Raw genomic sequence first — 21,965 nt, 5'->3', positions numbered from 1 at the left:
TTTAATCATTTTCAATCTTTTATTTTTTAATTTATTAGTTATACTTAAGTTTTGATTTTTTTCTCAAAATGAATATCATTTTGTTAACATTATTGGACTTCAATATTATTAACAAAACTTATTGCAGGCAGTCCGTCTTGCTTTTAAATAACTATGATATACATATGTATAGTAAAAAATAAAACAGAAACACAAAAATATAGATTTATAAAAAATAATAATAAATAAAAGATTACATTGGTAAACAAAAAAAATTAAACACAGTTTTAAACAGAACAAAAATGGAACAATAAAGGCTTGATGTATTTACTTCTATAATGTACTTTGTTTTTTTTTTTTTTATTGTTTTTAGATGCAATTTAGGAGAAGAATTGTTTGATGATTGGTTTAGCACCTTGAAAACAGATCTTGCTGCAAGTTTGTAACTAGAAAAGTGTTTACTATGGTCATACACAATGTCTATATGTACGAAAGGGGTTGTAGAAATTATTAAAATGTTGTTAGGTAAATGATACTGCAATATTGACGTATGCTGTTAGTAAGCTTGCAAAACGAGGTAAATTGATTTATTTTATTAGAAAATCGTTTTATTATAAGTCCTCTTAAGCTTAAAAATGGAATCGGTATGGAATTTGGCTTCACAAGGCAGAAGAAATAAATTCAAAACAAAAAATATAATTTTGTTTCAAGTAATTCATTTAAACACTATAAACTGTTAACTTATGAAACCAAAGGTTCCCTCGAAAATGTTCTTAATTTGTTTAATTTAATAAGAAAAGAAAGCATCGACCCATTTTTCTCGCTAGGGAACAGTTTTAGCTAACATAAGAAGAATTTCAAAGTTTTGGTATCCCATCAAATTGATCAAATTGTTTTGATTATTATTAACAATACTATGTATGTATTTATTTCTGTGATGTTTCCTATAATAACAGTCCGTTGGGTTTAAAAACATTGAAATATGAATGCCAGAGGTTTCCGTTTTGTATCTTTAAGAGATTGTTTGCAGAATAGTGTAGGTGATATCACTTCTTATCCTTGCATCAATCGAAACACGTTTGCCTTTTTTTAGGCATAAAAGATTCTATAAGAAAATAACATGTAAAAAGCATGTCTGGAAACAATTGGGCACTTCACGCAAATAATACATTCAATCGATTTACTTATTTTTGAGAGGAAATGATAAATTTGAATATTTTAATTTAGCTTCTAGGTAACATAGATTTTGCAACTTGTGTGTTCCTTAATGTTTTCATTCAATTCTCCTCCAGAAATCGTTTATGCTAATATACTGAGTTATCTAGTTTCTTGTATTTGTATTCTATTTTCTATTAATTTTTTGTTTGGTAAGCGCCAAAACAATTTACAAATAAATAATTATGTTTTTCTTTTCGTTTGCAAAAATATTTGCATCTTACGAATGAGTGTGTTTTTCTTCGTGTGTAGACTGTTGATACATTTTGAAATGTTTAACAATACAAAATGTTTTAGCATTTTTGTTGTTGTTTTATTTGTGGTTTTGTTCTTTTTTGTTTTGTTATAAAATTTAAAAAATACGACTTTTTACAATTTCTTTTTGTTTTTGTTTGTTAATAATTTGTTTTTATCACTAAATATTTTTTTATTGGTTTTTAACTTTTGTATTTAATTTTTGTTTGTTTTTCTTTTTTTGCGGTTTTGTTTGCATTATTTTTATTTGTTAATACATTGACATAAATTGCATGTTGTTGTTAAATTAATTTGTGTTTTTTTTGTTGTTTAATCTTGGTATTTGTTTTTTAATTTATATTTGTGTAAAAAACTGACTACAAGAAACTTAATATCTAATCGGATGGCTTGACCAGACCCATCACTTTGCCTTCGAACAAAGGCAAGATATCAGAGTCATTAACAATCTCCTCCTGGATTACTGGACTATCGGGATCCTCACAATGGGTTTTAAAGAAGAATCTAATTAAATTGCATTGTTTTATTATTTTATAATTTTTTTAACGAATAAAATATATAAATGACAAACCTAAAGTTTCCCTTTTTTGGCAGATAATCCTTAAATTGTTTTAACGTTGGTTGAGTACCAGGAATTTTAGATCGATATGGATATTCCTCATCACAGAACGAGAAGACAACAGTTGTTGTTTCCTGTGGCTTAGCGGGCAACGGCGGTGGTGGTGGATGATGTAAACTACTACTGCCACTACTACTGCTGCTCATTGATTGAGCCGGCTGCATAGCTGGCAAAGGATGTTGTTGTGAGTAACGACGAGACCGACGGTTCTCGTCTTCCAGTCTTCTTTTTGCCTCTTCTAACTGTGAGGCGGTACTTGAACCAGGTCTCAAGCTATTTCATAAAGCACATAAATATTAATTTTTATGAAAATAATATTAATTGAAAGTAAAATGATTACCTGGCGTCTTTGTACTTCATAAGAGTGTCGGCTGAGATTAGACTAATTCCACTATCAGTATATATGGAAGGCCATTTATTGGTTAGCTTCCTTGAGGAGGAACTATGATCGGGCATTGACTTTGAGTGTTTCATTGACTGCCCACCTTTAATAAATTTAATTTTTTTTTGGAATAAGTCAAACAATAAATATAATATAATAAATATGTTTGTATGTACTTATGCTTATGGCACCATCGCTTAACATTCCTGAATCGTGAGTAGTTCGTCTTCTTGTTGGTAGTGGAGGGCACGGTGACATTGTACCGGGAGATCGATGTGGAGTTTGATCTTTCCAAACACGTGAGACATGCTGATCAAGAATGTCTTGATCGTTGTCTTCGTCGAGGGCGAATTTTTCACATATCGCTTGGGCGAATGCTCGATCACTGGCAAGCCTATCACTCGATGGAATGGATTCATCCAAGAAACGCTATAAATTAGTTGAAGGAATCAATATACATATATAACAGAAATACATACTGGAACTGCTTCTTAAACTACGAGGAAGCAGGAGAAAGTGCAATTATAGCTATCATTGAAATCAATACCGAAAAATGTTTGAATGGATTTTTACCTTGTTCATTTTGATTAGAATTCAATTGTAAAAATTTAGAAAGCAAAATTCCACCCATTTGTAATTTTTTCGTTAAAGAAAAGGTTATTAAATTATCTATCTAATAGCGGCTGGTTGCTTAACCAAGAGTTTGCCTAAGGCAGAGTCGTGTGCAACCTAACTTCAAATTACTTCAAATGGTTATCATCATCATCAAAAAATGACAGAAATTTATTTTTCTGAGCAGCTGATTTCATTTTGGAATGAATCATTTGTGTTGAATAGGCTATCTTGGATAAGACATTTTAAGACACCTTATTGAACGAGTTGAAAAGCTTATTTGGGATAAGCTTTCAAAAGGGGACCAAAGTGATATGAGCCCATATATCAAAGTGGAAGAAAATTGTAAAAATTTATTATCTCCATCAATTACTCTTGAAGAAAACTCTGATAGTGATCTTTTATCTTTACCTTTTATTTTTGGTTCATATTGTTGTTATGTTTTCTATGGTTTAATATACTTAATGCTTTGTATACCTAAAATAAAAATCCTGAAATAAAAATGAAAACCCGTAAGAGAAGTTTTCGTACAACCAACTTTTTGTCAAAGAAAGAAAACGTATAGTTATTCAAAAAACAATTAATAAGAAAAGTAAGCTTTTAACCGAAAAATATGTATGTATTTAGAAGTTGCTCATCCCCTATTAAAATTAAAAATACACCTAACTGCATTTTTTTTAAAAAGCTAAAATCTACTAATTCTCTTTATGTTTTAATTTTGTTTCGTATTTTTATGAATCAGGGATGCACTAACATGGGGATCGCTTATAAAATTAATTTCCAAGATAGATAAAACAAAGCCTGGGTAAAATATAATAGGACAAAAGCTGATGAAGATTATGTAACTTTTTTTAATCTAAAACGAATATTTAGAAACTATTCCAATTCTTTATATGTAAGTTATTTTCTCAAATAGACAGTGACCTTTAGCCTGATTCAGATAGTTTTAGAAAATTCGTAATTAGCAAAAAAAAACTAGTAGCTACCTTAACTCTTTATCAAGTTCATTGTCAACCAGTCATGAACCTAAGGTTATAGCAAACATGTTTGCAAAACTTCTTCAAAAAAGCTTTCTTGTAAAGTGCATTTATTATACCTTATTGTGCACAAGAAAGGTCCTAAAAGTAAAGTAATTAACTACAGACCCATAGCTAAATTATCTGATACCGAAACTGTTCCGAGTTTATTGTATGTTATGTACTTCTCCTTCATTGCACTTTAATTATAATGTGATATTCAGCATGGTTTCGTGAAAAAGAGATCTACAGTTACTCATTTGTTTAACTTCACGTCCTTTTGTTTAGATGTTTTTGAAAAACAATTCGATTGTGTATTTACTGATTTTAAAAATAAGTTGTGGTACAAAACACAAACTAAAAAATCAAGGTTTTAACATCAACTTTTTAAATTGGATTGCATCGCATTTAAAAAATTAAGTATATAGTGTTGTATTTCGTAATGAGTATTCGGATTAATTTATTTTAAATTCTGGACTCCCTCTGGGAAGTAATGTTTGGTTTCGAGTTAACTTTTAGTGAGCATTTAAACTAGATAGTTAAGAAAGCGAATAGGATCCTAGAATTCATAAAGAGATTCAGTGATTTCCGTGACCCTTACGTTCTTAAGCTTTTTTTGTTTCATTTTTAAGACTTATACTTGAATAAGTGTGTGTAGTGTGGTCATCTTACATCTATTCACATAACAAGACCTGAGGTAATTTAGAGAACATTTATGCGTTTTTGCTTCGTTTTCTTCCATGGACACATGAACATACATTTCCTTCTTACATTCAAAAGCTTCCTTTAATAAATCTTCCAACACTCATCTCTATCAGTCTTAAGTCAGTTAAATTACTACTAGTCTTATACTTGTAAGACTTAAAGTCTTAGAAGTATAAGACTGCCATATATTCAACAGATCAAACTATGGTTCAACCAGCACCCTCAATCAATTGACTACAATAGCCGCGTTTTTTTGGTATTCCATATATAGTACAGTGGAACATTGCCAAGAAACGATCCGCAGTAGTCCAATTTTTATATTTGAAAGTTGATACAATTAAATATTTGCCAGAATAATTTATCAAAAAATTCCAAAAAATAAATAGCGAAATTGAGACCAGGGGTGAAATCGTGTAAACTGATTTTTGATATTCGACTATCAAAATCAAGAAAATACGTCTGTGTAATGTGATAATCGATTCCAAAGTTAGAACCAAACAATTTGACAAAAAATAAAAACTTCAAGAAGGGGGTTTGTTTGTAGACTACTACATTAACTTGTGGTGTTAAAGCGAGACTAAATTCTTTATATACCTGAATCGAGTTGAAATGAGTCCGGTCGGGGATCATAGTCGAGTCAAAATTTGCGAAGAAAAACCTGTGTGGAGGAGTTGGTTTTACAGATTATGCTTTATCGTTTGTTTATTTGCATGTTCGTGTACGAAAAATATAATTTTGGTTTAATTAAATTAAAAAAAAATGGACATTGAGTAGGAAGCATATTCTTATATGGTACCGAACTATTCAGTTCTTCATTGTTTAACATGAATCAAACTATCACACTTGCACTTCATAAGAAACATCGAAACACCATTTGCATTTAAGAAAGTGCTGTCAAACCTGATAATTTTAAAATCTTCTTGTGTGGTGGAAACAACAAAAATGATTTAGTTGATCTAAACTCAGATAAACCTTTGGTGGAAACATATCAAAAATCTTTTCTATTGTTTTCTTTTGCAAAATAATCCCAGTTAGTCTATTTTCGTTAACAAAACTAAATAATATCAACAGTAACAGATTGATTTTTTTTCTAATGGAAAACATCATTTCAAATGCACAACTACTCAACGAACACAGCCATTGAGATACATATGCAATATCAACTGTACTAACATTTGAGAACGAAATCACATAATATCTATTACTCGTATAAATGTCAAAAACCCATCCTTAGTAAGATTCTACTTTTAATTTATCCGTAGTATTCGTATTCATAATTGAGATTATAAGTATTGTTTATAATAAGTATTGTTCCCGTTATTATTAAAAGAATTTAAAAAAATAAGTGAGCAGATATTAAAGGAAACACTTCATAGATATAAGAATTACATATGACCACCATATAATAAATTTCAACCTTGGAGAGCCATAAAGTAAGAAGTTAATTGTGTTTACAAATATTACCTCACGATGAGCCCGGTCTTCTAGGTCTTGTTTACGTTTCACCTCCTCTAGTTTTGGAATAAGCAATGCTACTAGTTCTGATGTCTTAAGAGGACGATGTTCATTCGAATGCAGTCGTTGTGTTCGCGGGATAACCTTAAAACAAAAATGAATATAAAGACTAATGGACGTTTGTTTGTATGAAAATATTACTTGAAACGTATTGGTTTCCTTATTGGCTTGAGCACTCTGCCTTATTGCTTTACTTTCCGAAGAGTTATGTCTTCGTTGGATGTATGGACGACCATCCCTGTAAGATACAAATCAAAATTTACATACTTAACATTTCTAAGTTTTAAACAAAGACTACTTAAAAATTGTATTATGTCTGTAGAAATAAAAGAAGGTTGGTGCAAAAGTACTTACATTGAACAACTTGAGAGCGACATCGTATCAGAATCGGTTCGTCCACCGGAACTTACACTTGCTCTTTCCGAGTCTACCCTCGAATTAGGCATATAGGAAGTACTTTGATTTGCTGTATACACATAACCATGGGCTCTACATGCAGGAATTTATCAAAATATTTGATCGGGATTTTTATTGTGGAGAGGAATGAGTGGATGAATTTGTCCATGCAATTCCAATTACATTACAATATTTAAATATGTTTTGTTGGCACACATAAATAACAACAAAAACACACAGCAAGTTGCATTCAGTTATTGTACAGTATAGTCAGGTGTGATGTGATGTAAATGTTGTGCAAAAATAATGCATTTTAAAGCAAATATTTTTTTAATTCGTGTACAGACATATAAAAAAAACATAAAAAAGGAAAGAGAAAAAAATAAAAAATAAATTAATAAGAACAAAATTAAATAATATTGAATTTGAAGACAAACAAAAAAAAAAAAACAGTATAAAACAGAGTTTACATTGGCTTTCTTCATTTTTAATTTAACTAGCTTACATATTTTTTCAAATTGATATTTTTTCCAAATATTGAGGATTTTTGCGACACTTGCTTACTAGTTCCTTAAGATGTTGAAACAAAACTAAACAATTATTCAAATAAAACTGAGAGTCTTGTTTTCGCCGACTTGTAAAGTTATTCATACGTAAAGTAGAAGCTTTTTAGGGTCAACTGAATAGATTTAACGACGTATTAAATTGGATACTTTAAATCAACAATTTTAGTGTATTAAGTGAATTCTGATCCAATATTTAAAATCAATGGGTAGATCTACATGCCTTAGCAGTATTTCAAAAGCTAAAATCGACTAAATTAGACATCAAGACCTAACCGGTAACAATGGCTTTTTTTCTTACTTAAAGAATAAAGATTCGTACAGATAAAACATAGGTACAGAATCTTGGGGCTTTCTTCTTAACTCAATGAAAGTGAGTCCCTTACAAAACGTGAGAGGCTGATTATGTTAATATGATTAAAATTGTAATTTTTGAGCTTTTGGGCTATAGCGAGGCATGGAGGATTTCATAAACAAAAACTAAAAGCACTTTTATCTAAAAGCTTTTTATATTTTATCAGGCCTTTAAATTTGTTCAGTTTTACCAAGCTAAAAATGGGAAACTTCAGGGATATTTTTGTTAAAATAGAGTTCTCCTCACAACCCTGTAAAAAGAAAACCTCTTTTTTCTTTCTATTAAGCGAATTGTGTGAGAAAAAATGAGAAAGCATTATATGTTGAAATACTCGTTAATGACAAGAATCTCAAAATACAACAGAGTAAACAAATCAAAAACCAAAGTTTGAGTAATCGTGTTTCTTGGACGGTGGCGTATGACTATATATGATGTTCTTCTTCGTCAGATGAAGATGACGAATCTAATATTCGAATTAAAAATTAAAATCATAAAAATAATATTATAAATAGTAATGCAATGTTGAATTGGTTAACCTATTCATTCCGTATCTAAAAATATTGAGAATAATCATTTTACGAAGTAAAACATCAGCTGTCAACCTGTCATTTTCATTTTTTAAAGACACTTTTAAAATTTAATGAGCCAAAAACGGGCCTTTAGTTTTAAAACGGGTTTAAAAGCTTATTTACTTTAAAAACGCTTAGTGAAACCAAAATATTCCATTTAACAGTTTAAAATCTTGTTAAATATTGTTTATGAAATTGGGCATTAAGTATTTAAAATTAAGTGAGATCAAAACTAAATGTAATAGTGAAATTTTCTTACGATTTTATTAAAATATATTTTTAAAACAAATTTGGTAGTTGTCAACTCCCTATAGAAATATTCATCCAATCCAATACCCTGGAAATTCGATGTAGAAATTCTTAAGTCTAGTTTTCTTAAATTCTAATGTAAATTCCCAAAATTTTATTTCAAGTAAAAAAAATAAAATGAACAAAAATACAAATTTTATTGGATGAGTAATTTTGTTTATGTTTTAACGCTGTTGACCTTGATAAAGAAATAAGTAAGAACCCTAATTTAGGAGGTTAGAATTTTTTCAAATCTAAGAAAAGAATATTTTTTTGAAAACTTAAGAAACATTAACTCGCCAACTAATAAAAGCTTTTTGTAGAATAATGTAAGCTGGTCAATTAGAAAATCTTAAGTACAACAAAATCAATCAAAACAAAATAAGTATATAATCATAATTTTTGTAAGCATCGTTTAAATTTACAAAATAGGGTTTGAAAATGTAGAAAAAATAACTTTCAAGAACATCCAGTGGCACATTACATATTTATATACATATACATGTATTCAATAAAAAAAACATACCCAGGAGGTCTAATTTCCAGTCTTCGCTTTTGTGTCGCCAACAGAAGATCTCTTGTTAGCCGCATTGGCATGTCGGCCGACATTCTTCCACCTTCAACACGTAGCTTTTCAAAATCATCACTTATTGATAACTCTGAGTCTTCATGTAACGTAGGAAGAGTTGAGCTGCGCGGGAGGGTATCAGTTGCACTTACAGAACCACTTGAGCTAGCCGATGTTGAGGGACCATAAACACTACCGCTGGCACTACAACTGCCGACTGTAGCTCCACTTGTTCCTGCAGCTAAGGCAGCCATTGGAATAAGAGCGGGATTTTTCCCACTGCAACCTCCACTAGCTCCTAAATTACCATTTCCACCACCGCCACTGGCACTACTACTGCTTCCACTGGTCGACGGCGTTGCCCCGCTAAAGCGTTCCTGAGCTGCGGACATTTGTTGAATATACTCAATGTACATTTCTGAACCCAAAAATGTCGGATAAATGCGTTCATTAATAGTCTTTTCGACATCTTGCTGTAGAGAATCGTATATTTTTGGACTGAGCGCAATTTCATTTTTGAGACCCGCTTTGATGGTGCGTCGCAAATCTTCCGAAATGGACAGTTGACTTTTTCGGAGGAATCTGTTTTGAAACCGATTAAATTTTAAGTCGGATCAATTATATTTATTCTGTTGATCTTACCTGTATATTGCACCTATAATTTGCTTCACCTTTTCAGGATCCGATTGTTGTTTCAATCCCTCACAGGCGAAGTAAAAGTTCAAATGATCATTATAAGCAGGGGCTTCCTCTTCGACATACTTTTTGAACAGTTCAACTCCATCTCTATCTTCAAGAAGATATGATAGCCGCAATGCCCAGTTCAAGTATGAAGGTGGAGAATTTTTTGAGCTTTCCGAGACCCCTTCGGTCATCTTTAAAAAAAGGAGACAAAATAATATAGTATCGATTATTTTGTGTATTATTAATACAAACCTTTCTAACTCGACTTTCTTCTCCGGGAACAGGTGGTCTTGGCCCACTACACTCATTATCTTCATATTTCTTCAAAGCTGGCGTATGGCTCATGCCAAATTGTATTTAAACAGATTTAATTACACACAGCGTCTGATGTATTGAGACGTTAAGTTAAATTTGTATTGCAAAACAACGAGGCTTATTTAACCGACTATGCCTGGGATAGACTGGTCCTGTTAAATGGCAACCAGAACGCCTTATTGTTGGAAAAGATAGCTTTTTTTTCTGTTGTAGTTTAGTTTAAGAAATGCTTTTTAATTTGCGGATTGCATACAAAGTATATTTTGCTATTTAAGATGTATCTATATAATTTCGTTCCATCAAACAATTTTTGAACAAAGATTATTCTTTACTTTGTTCAAAGATTTTAATTTTTACTTTATGATTAGTATCTTATTTAGAAAATAATACGTTGTAATTTTATGTTTTAAATTTGGACAGTAATAATTATTAATATTAGCAACGATGTTTTCTATCTTTTTTTTTAAATTCTTAATTTACATTAAAAAAAATTGTCAAGAATTTTAAAAATTCATGGACATGGAAGATTTTATCAAATATATGTTTTTATTTTGGAAGGCATTCAGACAAGGCCTGGAAATAGAAAAGAAAAATATATTAATTTAATTAAGAATTTTTGTCTGTGTATAAGTATATTTTAAAACAATAACTATGGGCAGTTGGTATTTCTTGATGAACCAAATTATGTCGTGATCAAATAATTGAGCATTTATATATATACAAAATAAATTTCCAAACGAATATCCAGATTCTGAATCAGTTATGTATTTACATAGACATTCTAAATTAAGTTATAAACTCCGGAAACCCGGTTATGGTTAAGCACGAAGTCTTTCATATTCATATCCCTAATAATGAAATGCTCTAAAGACACAATTGTTCCGATTCTATACTCCTCTTAGATGGAGAGAAGTCAATTTTAAATTCATTCCGAAAGCCGGTATTCCCTCTCACACTGAACGGACAAATTTCAGGCCTATAAGCCTGGCTTCTTTTCTTCTAAAGACTTTAGAAAGATAAGTAGAAACGTTCATATGACAAAAACTAACCCAACATGCTTATATCAAAGGCAAATATGTGCATTAGTAGACATAGAGGGGCCCTTTAAAAAGTCACTAGCAGTGCTGTTCGACTAGCCCTAAGCTCCGTCAACATAAAACCAATTGTGTCAAACTGGATTGATGCTATGCTCAAATAAGAATTTTAAACGCAGAGATTTGTAGCAGCAGGTTGCAAGTTAGGACATGTAGGGGTACTCCGATAGATCGGATATTATCTCCCATGCTGTGGTTATTAGTCGTTAACGAAATATTAAAAGAATTAAGTTTAAGTGGATAAAAGGTCATTGCATATGCAGACGAAATTGTTATAAGGAAGAAATTTATACCTTTACTTTGTTAACTTCTACATATGCTCAGTAATAGGGCCAGTAAGTGTAGACTAAAGGTCAACCCAGTTCTAATTATAGACTGCACTAATATTGATGGTGTTTCTCTACACATTACTGGTACAGTATCCTTCCCACATGCAAGGACCGGATGAAAAACAGGGTCATAAAAACAAATCATGTGTCTGTGTTTATAGATGCTAAAAAAACGTAGGAGGGTGTAGGGTCTGGTATCGATTTATGCAATCCTCTCCTAGAGAGATCAATAAAGCTTCGAAATTACTCCGGTGTACTTCAAAGAAGAAGTACAAGCGGTTTCTGACGTCACTAAGGAACTTTCTTCCTACAATTTGAAAGAACAGAATGGGTATCGGCTCACCAGATTTCTGTAGAGGATGTAAGGACGAGGAGGAGGATGAAGATAGCTTCCACTTTCTATGCGAATGTCCAAGCTTATCCAAGAGAAGAAAGACAATGTTATGAAATTACTTTTTTGATGACTTATGCGTCCTTGCCACCTATAGAAATACTAAAATTTTTCCAAAAACCAGGATGGCCCCACTCAACTTAAATCAAATTTCCTTACCCTTCCCAATTCCTGGTGAACCCAATGGATCCAAAGAGATCCAAGTGAGATGTTTTTTCTAACTTTACAGATGCAACAACTCATACAGATACAACCCAACCTAACTTTATAAACGGTGATTTTTTAAGAGCTTGAGAACTTTTTTTTTTTAAAAAACGCATAAAATTTGCAAATCTCATCGATTCTTTATTTGAAACGTTAGATTGGTCCATGACATTTACTTTTTGAAGATAATTTCATTTAAATGTTGACCGCGGCTGCGTCTTAGGTGGTCCATTCGGAAAGTCCAATTTTGGGTAACTTTTTCGAGCATTTCGGTTGGAATAGCCCGAATTTCTTCGGAAATGTTGTCTTCCAAAGCTGGAATAGTTGCTGGCTTATTTGTGTAGACTTTAAACTTGACGTAGCCCCACAAAAAATAGTCTAAAGGCGTCAAATCGCATGATCTTGGTGGCCAACTTACCGGTCCATTCCTTGAGATGAATTGTTCTCCGAAGTTTTCCCTCAAAATGGCCATAGAATCGCGAGCTGTGTGGCATGTAGCGCCATCTTGTTGAAACCACATGTCAACCAAGTTCAGTTCTTCCATTTTTGGCAACAAAAGTTTGTTAGCATTGAACGATAGCGATCGCCATTCACCGCAACGTTGCGTCTAATAGCATCTTTGAAAAAATATGGTCCAATGATTTCACCAGCGTACAAACCACACCAAACAGTGCATTTTTCGGGATGCATGGGCAGTTCTTGAACGGCTTCTGGTTGCTCTTCACTCCAAATGCGGCAATTTTGCTTATTTACGTAGCCATTCAACCAGAAATGAGCCTCATCGCTGAACAAAATTTGTCGATAAAAAAGCGGATTTTCTGCCAACTTTTCTAGGGCCCATTCACTGAAAATTCGACGTTGTGCCAGATCGTTCGGCTTCAGTTCTTGCACGAGCTGTATTTTATACGGTTTTACACCAAGATCTTTGCGTAAAATCTTCCATGTGGTCGAATAACACAAACCCAATTGCTGCGAACGGCGACGAATCGACATTTCACGGTCTTCAGCAACACTCTCAGAAACAGACGCAATATTCTCTTCTGTACGCATTCGTGTGGTTGGTTTAATGTCCAATAAAGTAAACTGAGTGCGAAACTTGGTCACAATCGCATTAATTGTTTGCTCACTTGGTCGATTATGTAGACCATAAATCGGACGTAAAGCGCGAAACACATTTCGAACCGAAAACTGATTTTGGTAATAAAATTCAATGATTTGCAAGCGTTGCTCGTTAGTAAGTCTATTCATGATAAAATGTCAAAGCATACTGAGCATCTTTCTCTTTGACACCATGTCTGAAATCCAGCGTGATCTGTCAAATACTAATGCATGAAAATCCTAACCTCAAAAAAATCACCCTTTACATCAAGAGTTTCGCCGTTTTGTATTACTATTTATATACGTTTTGAAAAAAAATAAAATTCCCTGTTTTAGTTAGATTTTTTTGCAGTAAATTGTTATACACTGCTTTTGATCAATGGCGGATTCAGACTGGTCGCGGCATATTTTGGTTCGAGATGTTGAAAAAATCGAAAATAAATGTGACCATTTTTAATTTACATTACGAACCTGAGTTGCTTTTAAAAAAGTTTGTACATTCTTGGAATTTCAGAAACACATCATCAGCATCATTTTAGCTTCTAAGAGTACGTTAAAAGTTTAGTTTGAATATCCAAATATTCCAATATTGATTCAATATATTAAACTTTTAAAATCTTAAGGGAACAAACCAATGTACAATTTTTTATCAACCCTTTTCTTATCTGTGAGGAATGGAGGAAGTCTAAATAGTGGCCACTCGCAAGTATAAAGCGCGTTTTTCTCGCAATCGGATTTTTCAATTTTACTCAAGGAGGAATGATAGGAATCGGCTCTTGTTTTCGATAATATTAGATAATTTTTTACTTTAAAAGGAAAACACATTTTTTTTTGTTTTTAAATTTTGTACAAATCTATTATAATGATTTTAATGATAAAACTGGTCGACAAGGTTTTTTTATTGGCAATAAAATTGTACTTTTCCAGTAGATTTTAGTAGCCTTAATAAAAATCCGACTTTGAAATAAATTTTTCACTTCAGGTTTTTGAGATATGTATTACTTTTTAAAATTCGCAAAGAACAAACATATGTGTGTATTTAATTTGCATTAATAAAATCCATGGTGTTTTTCTAAATTTATAATCTCTTTCTTCAATATTCAGTTGAAATATTTATATTATTTCATATAAAATTCGAAAAATCTTCATAGGTTCTTAGATTTCACCTGTCTTACAAAAATCTGAAAAAAAACGCAAACCCATTTATTCTAAAATATTTTTGCTTTTGTAACGAATCTGTTTTCTAATATACATATATTAAAAACGGACATTTTTAAAAATTCAAAATCCGCACTAAAAATAATAAAATCGAAAACGTGTTTTTCAAAACTATGAACGTATCAAAGTTTACTCAAAACTTCATATAGAGTTAAGTAAATACTCATAACTAATGAGAATTTCCAGAAACTAAGTGGGATACCAAAATGATTTAAATTGTATCTAGACGAGAATGATTTTTGCAAACAATTTATTATATAAGTTTTAACTTACAGAATTGTAATTTAAATACGATTTGTAAGTTTTTTTTGTAGTTTTTATTGAATACACAAATTGAAGAACGAAATGTCTTTACTAAATTGTTGTTTGAATGCAATTATACTGAGGAACGGAGGTTTATCGTGCAAACTAAAATAAACAGTATTACGAGATGCTTCAAACCCACTGGACAAATTATAAATTCATGAATTAAAATAGCTAAATTAAACTTAGCATTACGGCTGTCAAAAATTATGATATCCATCAAATTTTTTATCAGCTACAAATTCTTCGTTGATAAATAGGCACGTACCGTTTAATGAAAACAACTTACATTACTCCGACGAAATTATTTATAGACCAATACACAAGAACTCAACACAAATGACAAACGTCAAACACCAAATAAAACCTATTCACAATCGTATATTGATTAGTATTCACAATGGGTGAAAAATTATCATTTGATACTCACAATACCAAATTATCAATAAATTGATAGAAGCTATCAGTTATCAAATAATTGATAGTTAATAGCCATAATAGTTAGCCTAAAAAAACCGTTTTTGATTGATTTACTATTTTAAAGAAGCATATTTTAAAAACTGAATGTGATAGAAAAATTTAAAGAAGAGATGGGACAGAGGAAAAGTTACTTTGTTAACCAATGTAATTTAAAGAATTATCAAAAGTTTCCACAAAGTTGTCGGTCTAATGTTGGTTGCAATTTTTGAGGTAATTAATCAAATATAGGAATAATTTTAATTCCTAGTGTGATGGGTAACATCTTTAAAATGTAGAAGTTTTACCATTGAGTTTAAATGTTATGCAAAAGGTTGAAGATTGGTCATCTAATATTGCAATTCTCCTCGAAATCATGGCCATCTTAAGAAATTAGCTTACGAAGCAACAAAAATATAAATCTATACTTTTTTGCATTAACTAAATTAAGTAAGGTTATTTTTAATGCGTCTATTGTCGCAAGAAGCATTTTTGTCCCATTTTTGATACTGAAATTCTAGTGGACTTTGAAATATGATATGAAGCTACTGCATTCCGAAAGAATCGATGTGCACAAAAATTTGCATTACAAATTGCACAGTATTGGTGCAATTTATAATATCCATCAACATAAACTTTCATATAAGCCTAGTACGCAGCTGAAGTGAAACGAATTTTTTCGGTGGACTCCAAGTGCAGAGCAAAATGAAAACGAAAACCACAGCCAAAAAATATTTGCGCGATGTCTGTCAGCTGTCAAAAACAATTAACAAGTTCTGACAGTCATCTGCTGGTAAAAGACTCAGTAAAAAAAATTTTATTTATTAAAATTTTGTTGTAAAGTTAGTACATCTTTTTTTCATTTTTGCAGCTACATTACTTTAGGGGCTCGCAACGGCTGAATTATTGTTGTGAAGCCTATGCTCCAACTTCCAAATAGCTTAATAGGCTTCGACCAACGAAGCCAGTTTTTTTTTTCTTCCGAAGCTCATGGATACAAACAAATTTAGAAGGGGCGTTTTCTCAAGTCAACAAAGTTGGAATAGGAATCCTTGTTCAAGGAATTATTGAGTATACGAAACGGAAGGAATGGCAGAAAGGGAGTGAAGTTTTTGTTTAACGCCCAATTCAAGGTCTAAGAAGGTACTTGGCTATAGTGGACAAAATTTTGTTCACTAAATGAAGAATTTTTTTTAAATTTTTAGCATACTAAAAAGCTAATAAATACAAAATTATATTTACTTTAACCGCACGGCTTCAAAGGTTTTCAAAATTACAATTTATTTATTTTGTCAAAATGTCAGCTATTTAAGTGGATCGCATGTGGAATCTATGAGCGACCAGTAAAACACTATTCACATCATAGCGCCGAAGGAATGAGCGAATACTCGTCTATTATGACATTTCTTTCCCATTATTTGTTTTTATGCTTCATTACAGATTCACATAGGGGTCCTAGGTTAAGGGGAAAATCTCTTTTTTTGTGTATTAGGGAAAAAAGGGGAAGGACGAAAAAGGGGAAGACACAATTTTTAAAAAGAACAAATGAAAACCGTCAAACATGCTCATGAAAAAAAAACTCATCTAACTTTTCACTTGGATTTAATATTTTATGTGACCATATTGAATTAACTCCTTAAACTATTGCAGATTTTTCAAAACACAATATTTAACAGTTTTTCGAGTACTTTTGAAATTGATTCAACCAATGATGAATATTTTGATGATTTTTTTTTTTAGGTGGCGCAACAGTCCATGAAGAACCAGGGCCTGTAGTGACTTACAACTCTCAGCCATTCCTGTGTGCGAGTAATGTTGTCAGAGATGGAAAGGGACCTACAGTTTGTATGCCGAATCCGATCGGCTAATTTGAGAAAGCACTTTCCATGACAAGAATTACTCTTGGAAGATTTTTCTATTCCTCGCAAGAGGCAGTACCCGTGAAAAAAGTTAGGTGGCACAGGTAGGGATTAAACCCAAGACCCCTTGCAGAACAGTCCAACGCACTAACCATTACGCTACGGGTACTACTTGATGATTAGAAAAGTATTTATTTAAGTCCACGGTTATCTTTAAAATTAATCACTTTTAGTGAGGAAGAAAAACTTAGTTTCAAAATAATTGCAGACAAATTTGAATACAAGCTTGTGGTGAAATTTTAAAACGACTAAACTTAGTGGAAACCTTTTAAATTTTCAAGTTTTGTAAGTTCATTGATAGCTCTGAAAAATAAAAAATATATTCACTTGGCGCGTTGTCAAGTTTTTTTTGACATAATTTTGATTGGTTTCGAAATCGATAGAGTATAGATTACTCAAAAATGTTAACAACGTAGATATTAATACTGAAAATATTCAATAGTTTTGGAAGCAGATCTGAAATAAAAAACTTGATAACAGTGACATGTTTTCAAACATAAGAAAACTTATCGATTTAATTTTTTGTCTCTCCCCTGGAGTATGGAGAAAGAATTTTCTTACCAATCAATTTAAATAAAACTAATCTTTGAATAAACTTTTGAATTCCACTATGTTGAACTTCGCATACAAAAAACTTAAAAACTTAATAAAGACAAACAATTTTGTTAATTTTTTTGTTAACCAACATTTTGAAGTATAATTTTTCATGAATGAAAATTAAAATGTTTAAAAACGTTTGAAATGCTTGAATTTTGACTTCTTCGAAAAATGACCATTTTTTTGAAAAAAAAAAAAAAATGGAACAAAACGGTTTGGTACCAAAAAAGTGATTTTTTTTAAACTTTAAAACAGAGACTAGAACTATATTTTTAGGTTAAACTCCCTTGAACATTTTATTCGTTGAATTGTGGATTGTATGTGAAACTCGAATTGAGTTTGACAGTTCGTTACAATCAGATAGCAATCAAGATAGCGTTGAAGTGAAATATTGAAGTGAATCATCGTATGAATTTACCATGCTTATTAGATCCAATTTCTTATGTTAATAATAGTTTTATTATTTATTAATATGAATAGAATGTAAACACTTAAATAAAAGAACATTATAATTAAAATTTCCAATAATATGATGCATTTTGGTAAATAAGTTCTTTTAAATGTGATGATACATAACAATTAGAGCTAAAATACAACCCGAAGGTGCAAACTAAATTAATGACAGTTTATGATTGGAATCGACTTTGAGAAGTGTTCCCAAAGACCCACTAAAACATCTCTATTGACTTTTTGTCCAGGCCCATTTAAAAAAACGTGAAAGTATGGGAAATTGCAAGTAAGATCGTTAATTGTGTATTTTATTGTATAGGGTCATTTTTTTCTTGAAAAATCTAAATCAAAACTTTAAAAAATTCTTTAAACAAATTATATCAATTTGTATGATTTATTGTTTATTGTCAAAAATTAAGTCAAGTCAATATTGGAAATTAGTTATAACAAGTAACAAAACATGTGTTTAAAAATATGACATCGAAAGTAATGCTCCAACAACCTCCGTCAAGTTGTTTGCCTATTTACTGTAGAAAAATATACTCACCATGCCCAAAACACACGTTTTACGACTTCCACTGACAAAAAAGAGTTGAACATTTTAAAGTGCTTCAACGACATTATAGAAGAACATAAAAAAACAAGAAATAACATCCTTATAACTTAGATTAATTTTATCAGATTCCTCCTGGTCGTTGAATGTATCTTAAGCAATAGGAGTTTGTTTTCGAAACATTCTTCAATTGCGATTAAGAAATTGATGGAAACAAAATTATTTAGAAAAGACTTACATTTGGCGAATTGTATTGCCATTCAAAATTAATTGATAGATATTTTATTGTATCATAACGGGTTATGCATTTTGCGGTTTCAAAGTACAGGGAATTCCATATTTGTCAAATTAAATTGTCAAGCCAATTTTTGTTTTTTTCAGTTGAAAGTTTGACATTTACGAAAATGGACCGCAACGCATACAAATCGGTTACAAAAATTGTGATTTTGCCACAGCCACATATCGCGCTTTAAGAGGAGATTATGGTTTACAGTCTACAAATTTCTTCACAATTTTGTGAATTGCTTGTGTAGTTGGACATAATCGTAGGTATAGATATTGCAAGGCCTATGCATCATCGTTTCGCTCGTACCATTGAAAATATCGCAGCTTGTTGAAAATGAAAAACTATTACTGAATAAGTTCATCAAACTATGTAAACATTGTAACACGACAACTTATGAATTCTGTCAAATAAACTCATTCTAATTTATAACCTAGATTTCTGCACTTTTCTAAACAGATTATGGACCTTTAAAGTCAAGATTTAAATTAGATTCAATTAATATTTTAAATAAATAAATATACAATTAGAAAATTAAAAATTTGTTTTTTAAAACAAATTTATTTTGTGCAGATATAATTGTACATTGTATATTGTAATTGTACGATTCCATAGTTTTTTGTCGATTTATAACCTGATAGGTCCGCGAGGACTTCGACATTTGGAAGCGACATGCGAAATCAAACCTGGTTATAAGGCATTGCTGGAAGATAATCGAAACAGGATTGTCTGCAGAGCCGAGCGAAAAAGAGTCGGAGTTGAATGAGCGTGCATTAGATTAAATAACCTTAATGGTTGAGACAAGTAACTTTGCACATATCGCAACATCTATTGTTACAAAAGACGCATGGGAGGCTCTGGTTTCAGCGTTTCAGTGGGTTAACGAGAAAAGTTGAATTGCTAAAGCAATTGGTACAACTCAAGTTAAGCGACTGCGAATCAATGCAGGAGTATATCAATATGATGGTTCTGACGTAACTGACAAACCAAAACGCCGGCTTAAATATTGACGACGAATTAACAGCATCCTGATGCTTTCCGGGCTGCCTGATGACTTTCGGGCACTGGTTTTGGCAGTGGAAAATTCTAAAAAGGAGTGTCGTGAAGAATATGCTCCTCCAAGACGTTAAGTTTGATAGTAAAGTGCTGATAGTGCACTTTAAACAAAAAAGAAATCAAGTACAGCGAGATATCGTTGCAATACGTGTAAGCAGGTTGGCCACTTTACAATAACATGCCCAAATAGAAACAAGAAATCAAACACCAAGAGCGACAAGAATAGGAGAGATAAAGTATTATTTGCTTGTTTCTTCATCAACAACAAAAGTTGTTTCGACTGGTTTGTCGATTCGGGAGCTACGACTCATATGACGTATGAAGAAAATTTGTTGTTCAATAAAAAACAGCCTATCACAAACAAAAGTCAAGTTGTTGTAAGTGAAAGTGTTGCCTAATACAATGTGTCAATTCCTCGTCTCGTCGTTCTCAGGAATAAGGACTGTTTGGTGGGCTTTTTGGTCGGGTTGTGCGATTGATCTTCGTCGAAAACGACGATGGCACGACCGTCAACGTCAATTCAGTCATATGATAAGCGACTTTTTTTTGCCTACTGTAGAAGAATACTTGATGAATTTTTCGTTTCAACAAGAGCCACATGCCGCTGGATTTTTTTGTGTTATGCAGATATACCTTTAACTCTTGAGTACTTAAAAACCAACAATGGATAACCCCGAATAGTACAATATCTATCTGAATACAACATTTAAAAATACCACATATGTACTATGAGATCATTTTTAAAAACTTAGTGTAGGTAAAAGATAGGCATTCGTCACTTCTATAAAAGAGAAGCTATCTCACCATGCACTGTAATATTATATTTTTAACCGGTAAGGCAGCAATTAGTATTCTTATAATTCAGTCAGTTATTAAAAATCCTTTACAAATTATTCACCATAACAATGATATCCTTATTTAGAAACCACACTGTTGATACATGAAAAATATTATAATTAAAAACTTTCTCCAATAAACAGTGAGAACTTAAGTCAACGTTGTAAGGTAAAGATGCATTTTTGAGCAAAAGATTTCTATGTCTGATTTGTATGTCCATGTCAAAAACCAATCAATCAGGTTCGAAACTTCATTCGGCGCACGGAAATCACAGACGCATAGTTTTTTTCATATCCAATCCTTTTTCTATCTAATCGGGTAAAAATTTAGTAGGGATATATCTAAGTGATGTGTTCTTCTGCAATACAATACAAATCAAAACGGAATTAGAAAAGAAGTTTCGAACATTTCCAAATCTAAATTTAGTTATTAGGTATAATGTTTCCCTTAAAAACTAGAACTGAAAAACGAAATAAAAACCTTTTAAATGAGAGATCAACAAATGAAGAAAAAGCTTGTGAACTTTTTAGAATCTAAATTAACTTGATTTTGACATCATACAATGTCCTCAACACTCACTTATTTATGGTTTGAAATCTGCCTATTTTAAATTTTCTTAATATTTTCAGAATTCCAACAAAATACAGACTTAGAAATTCTTTGGTATACATTTATAAAAACAATACCTAATACCCAGTAACAAATCAATTTCCTTTATGAGAGTTCCATAAAATTCTGTATTTTTTCCCACAAACAAAACAACGTAGCTACTGTATAAGGGATTCAAATGAATATACTCGTAATAATAAAATTTAAAACCCCATTCACAATAAAAAAGGAATTCAACACGCAAAGTAAAAGAAATCGGCAACAAAAACGAAAACATAACAATGCGCAAATAAGAAATCGAATCGCGGCCATTTTGAGATGGCTTTTGATTGGTTGATGAAATCGACCAATGTGATATCCTGTATATATAGCAAAGAAGGACAATGATTCATTTTGTGTGCACACACAAAAAAGGAGAATGCCCACAAACGAAAAAATAGCGTAGGTAAAGGGACAACAACTAGAAAGCAACACACATCGACGAATTTAAATACAACAACGACGAACAAAATATCTAAAAACTCAAGAACAGTCT

The 21,965-nt window shown here is 31.6% G+C and overlaps 1 protein-coding gene across 2 annotated transcripts in view; it reads right to left on the bottom strand.

Annotated features, from left to right (window-relative positions):
• Positions 1-323: 323 nt before the first annotated feature.
• LOC129954255 (axin) overlaps positions 324-21,965 on the bottom strand; it is a 68,582-nt gene continuing 46,940 nt past the window's right edge. Inside the window, exons 3-12 of one of the 2 annotated variants that reach the window (XM_056068043.1) lie at positions 9,971-10,606; positions 9,677-9,909; positions 8,993-9,616; positions 6,650-6,784; positions 6,437-6,533; positions 6,245-6,379; positions 2,624-2,876; positions 2,406-2,550; positions 2,018-2,338; positions 324-1,950 (exon numbers count right to left, since the gene is read on the bottom strand). In XM_056068043.1, coding sequence (XP_055924018.1) covers positions 1,824-1,950; positions 2,018-2,338; positions 2,406-2,550; positions 2,624-2,876; positions 6,245-6,379; positions 6,437-6,533; positions 6,650-6,784; positions 8,993-9,616; positions 9,677-9,909; positions 9,971-10,063 — 2,163 coding nt within the window. In that variant the 5' untranslated portion in view covers positions 10,064-10,606 and the 3' untranslated portion in view covers positions 324-1,823. The remainder of the gene's footprint in view (positions 1,951-2,017; positions 2,339-2,405; positions 2,551-2,623; positions 2,877-6,244; positions 6,380-6,436; positions 6,534-6,649; positions 6,785-8,992; positions 9,617-9,676; positions 9,910-9,970; positions 10,607-21,965) is intronic. The other variant, XM_056068044.1, reaches the window with a different exon arrangement.

Source organism: Eupeodes corollae, chromosome 1, assembly GCF_945859685.1.
Source record: "Eupeodes corollae chromosome 1, idEupCoro1.1, whole genome shotgun sequence".
Taxonomy (NCBI): Eukaryota; Metazoa; Arthropoda; class Insecta; order Diptera; family Syrphidae; genus Eupeodes; species Eupeodes corollae.
The sequence above is the reverse complement of the archived record's forward strand: the minus strand, read 5'-3'. Positions and strand labels throughout refer to the sequence as shown.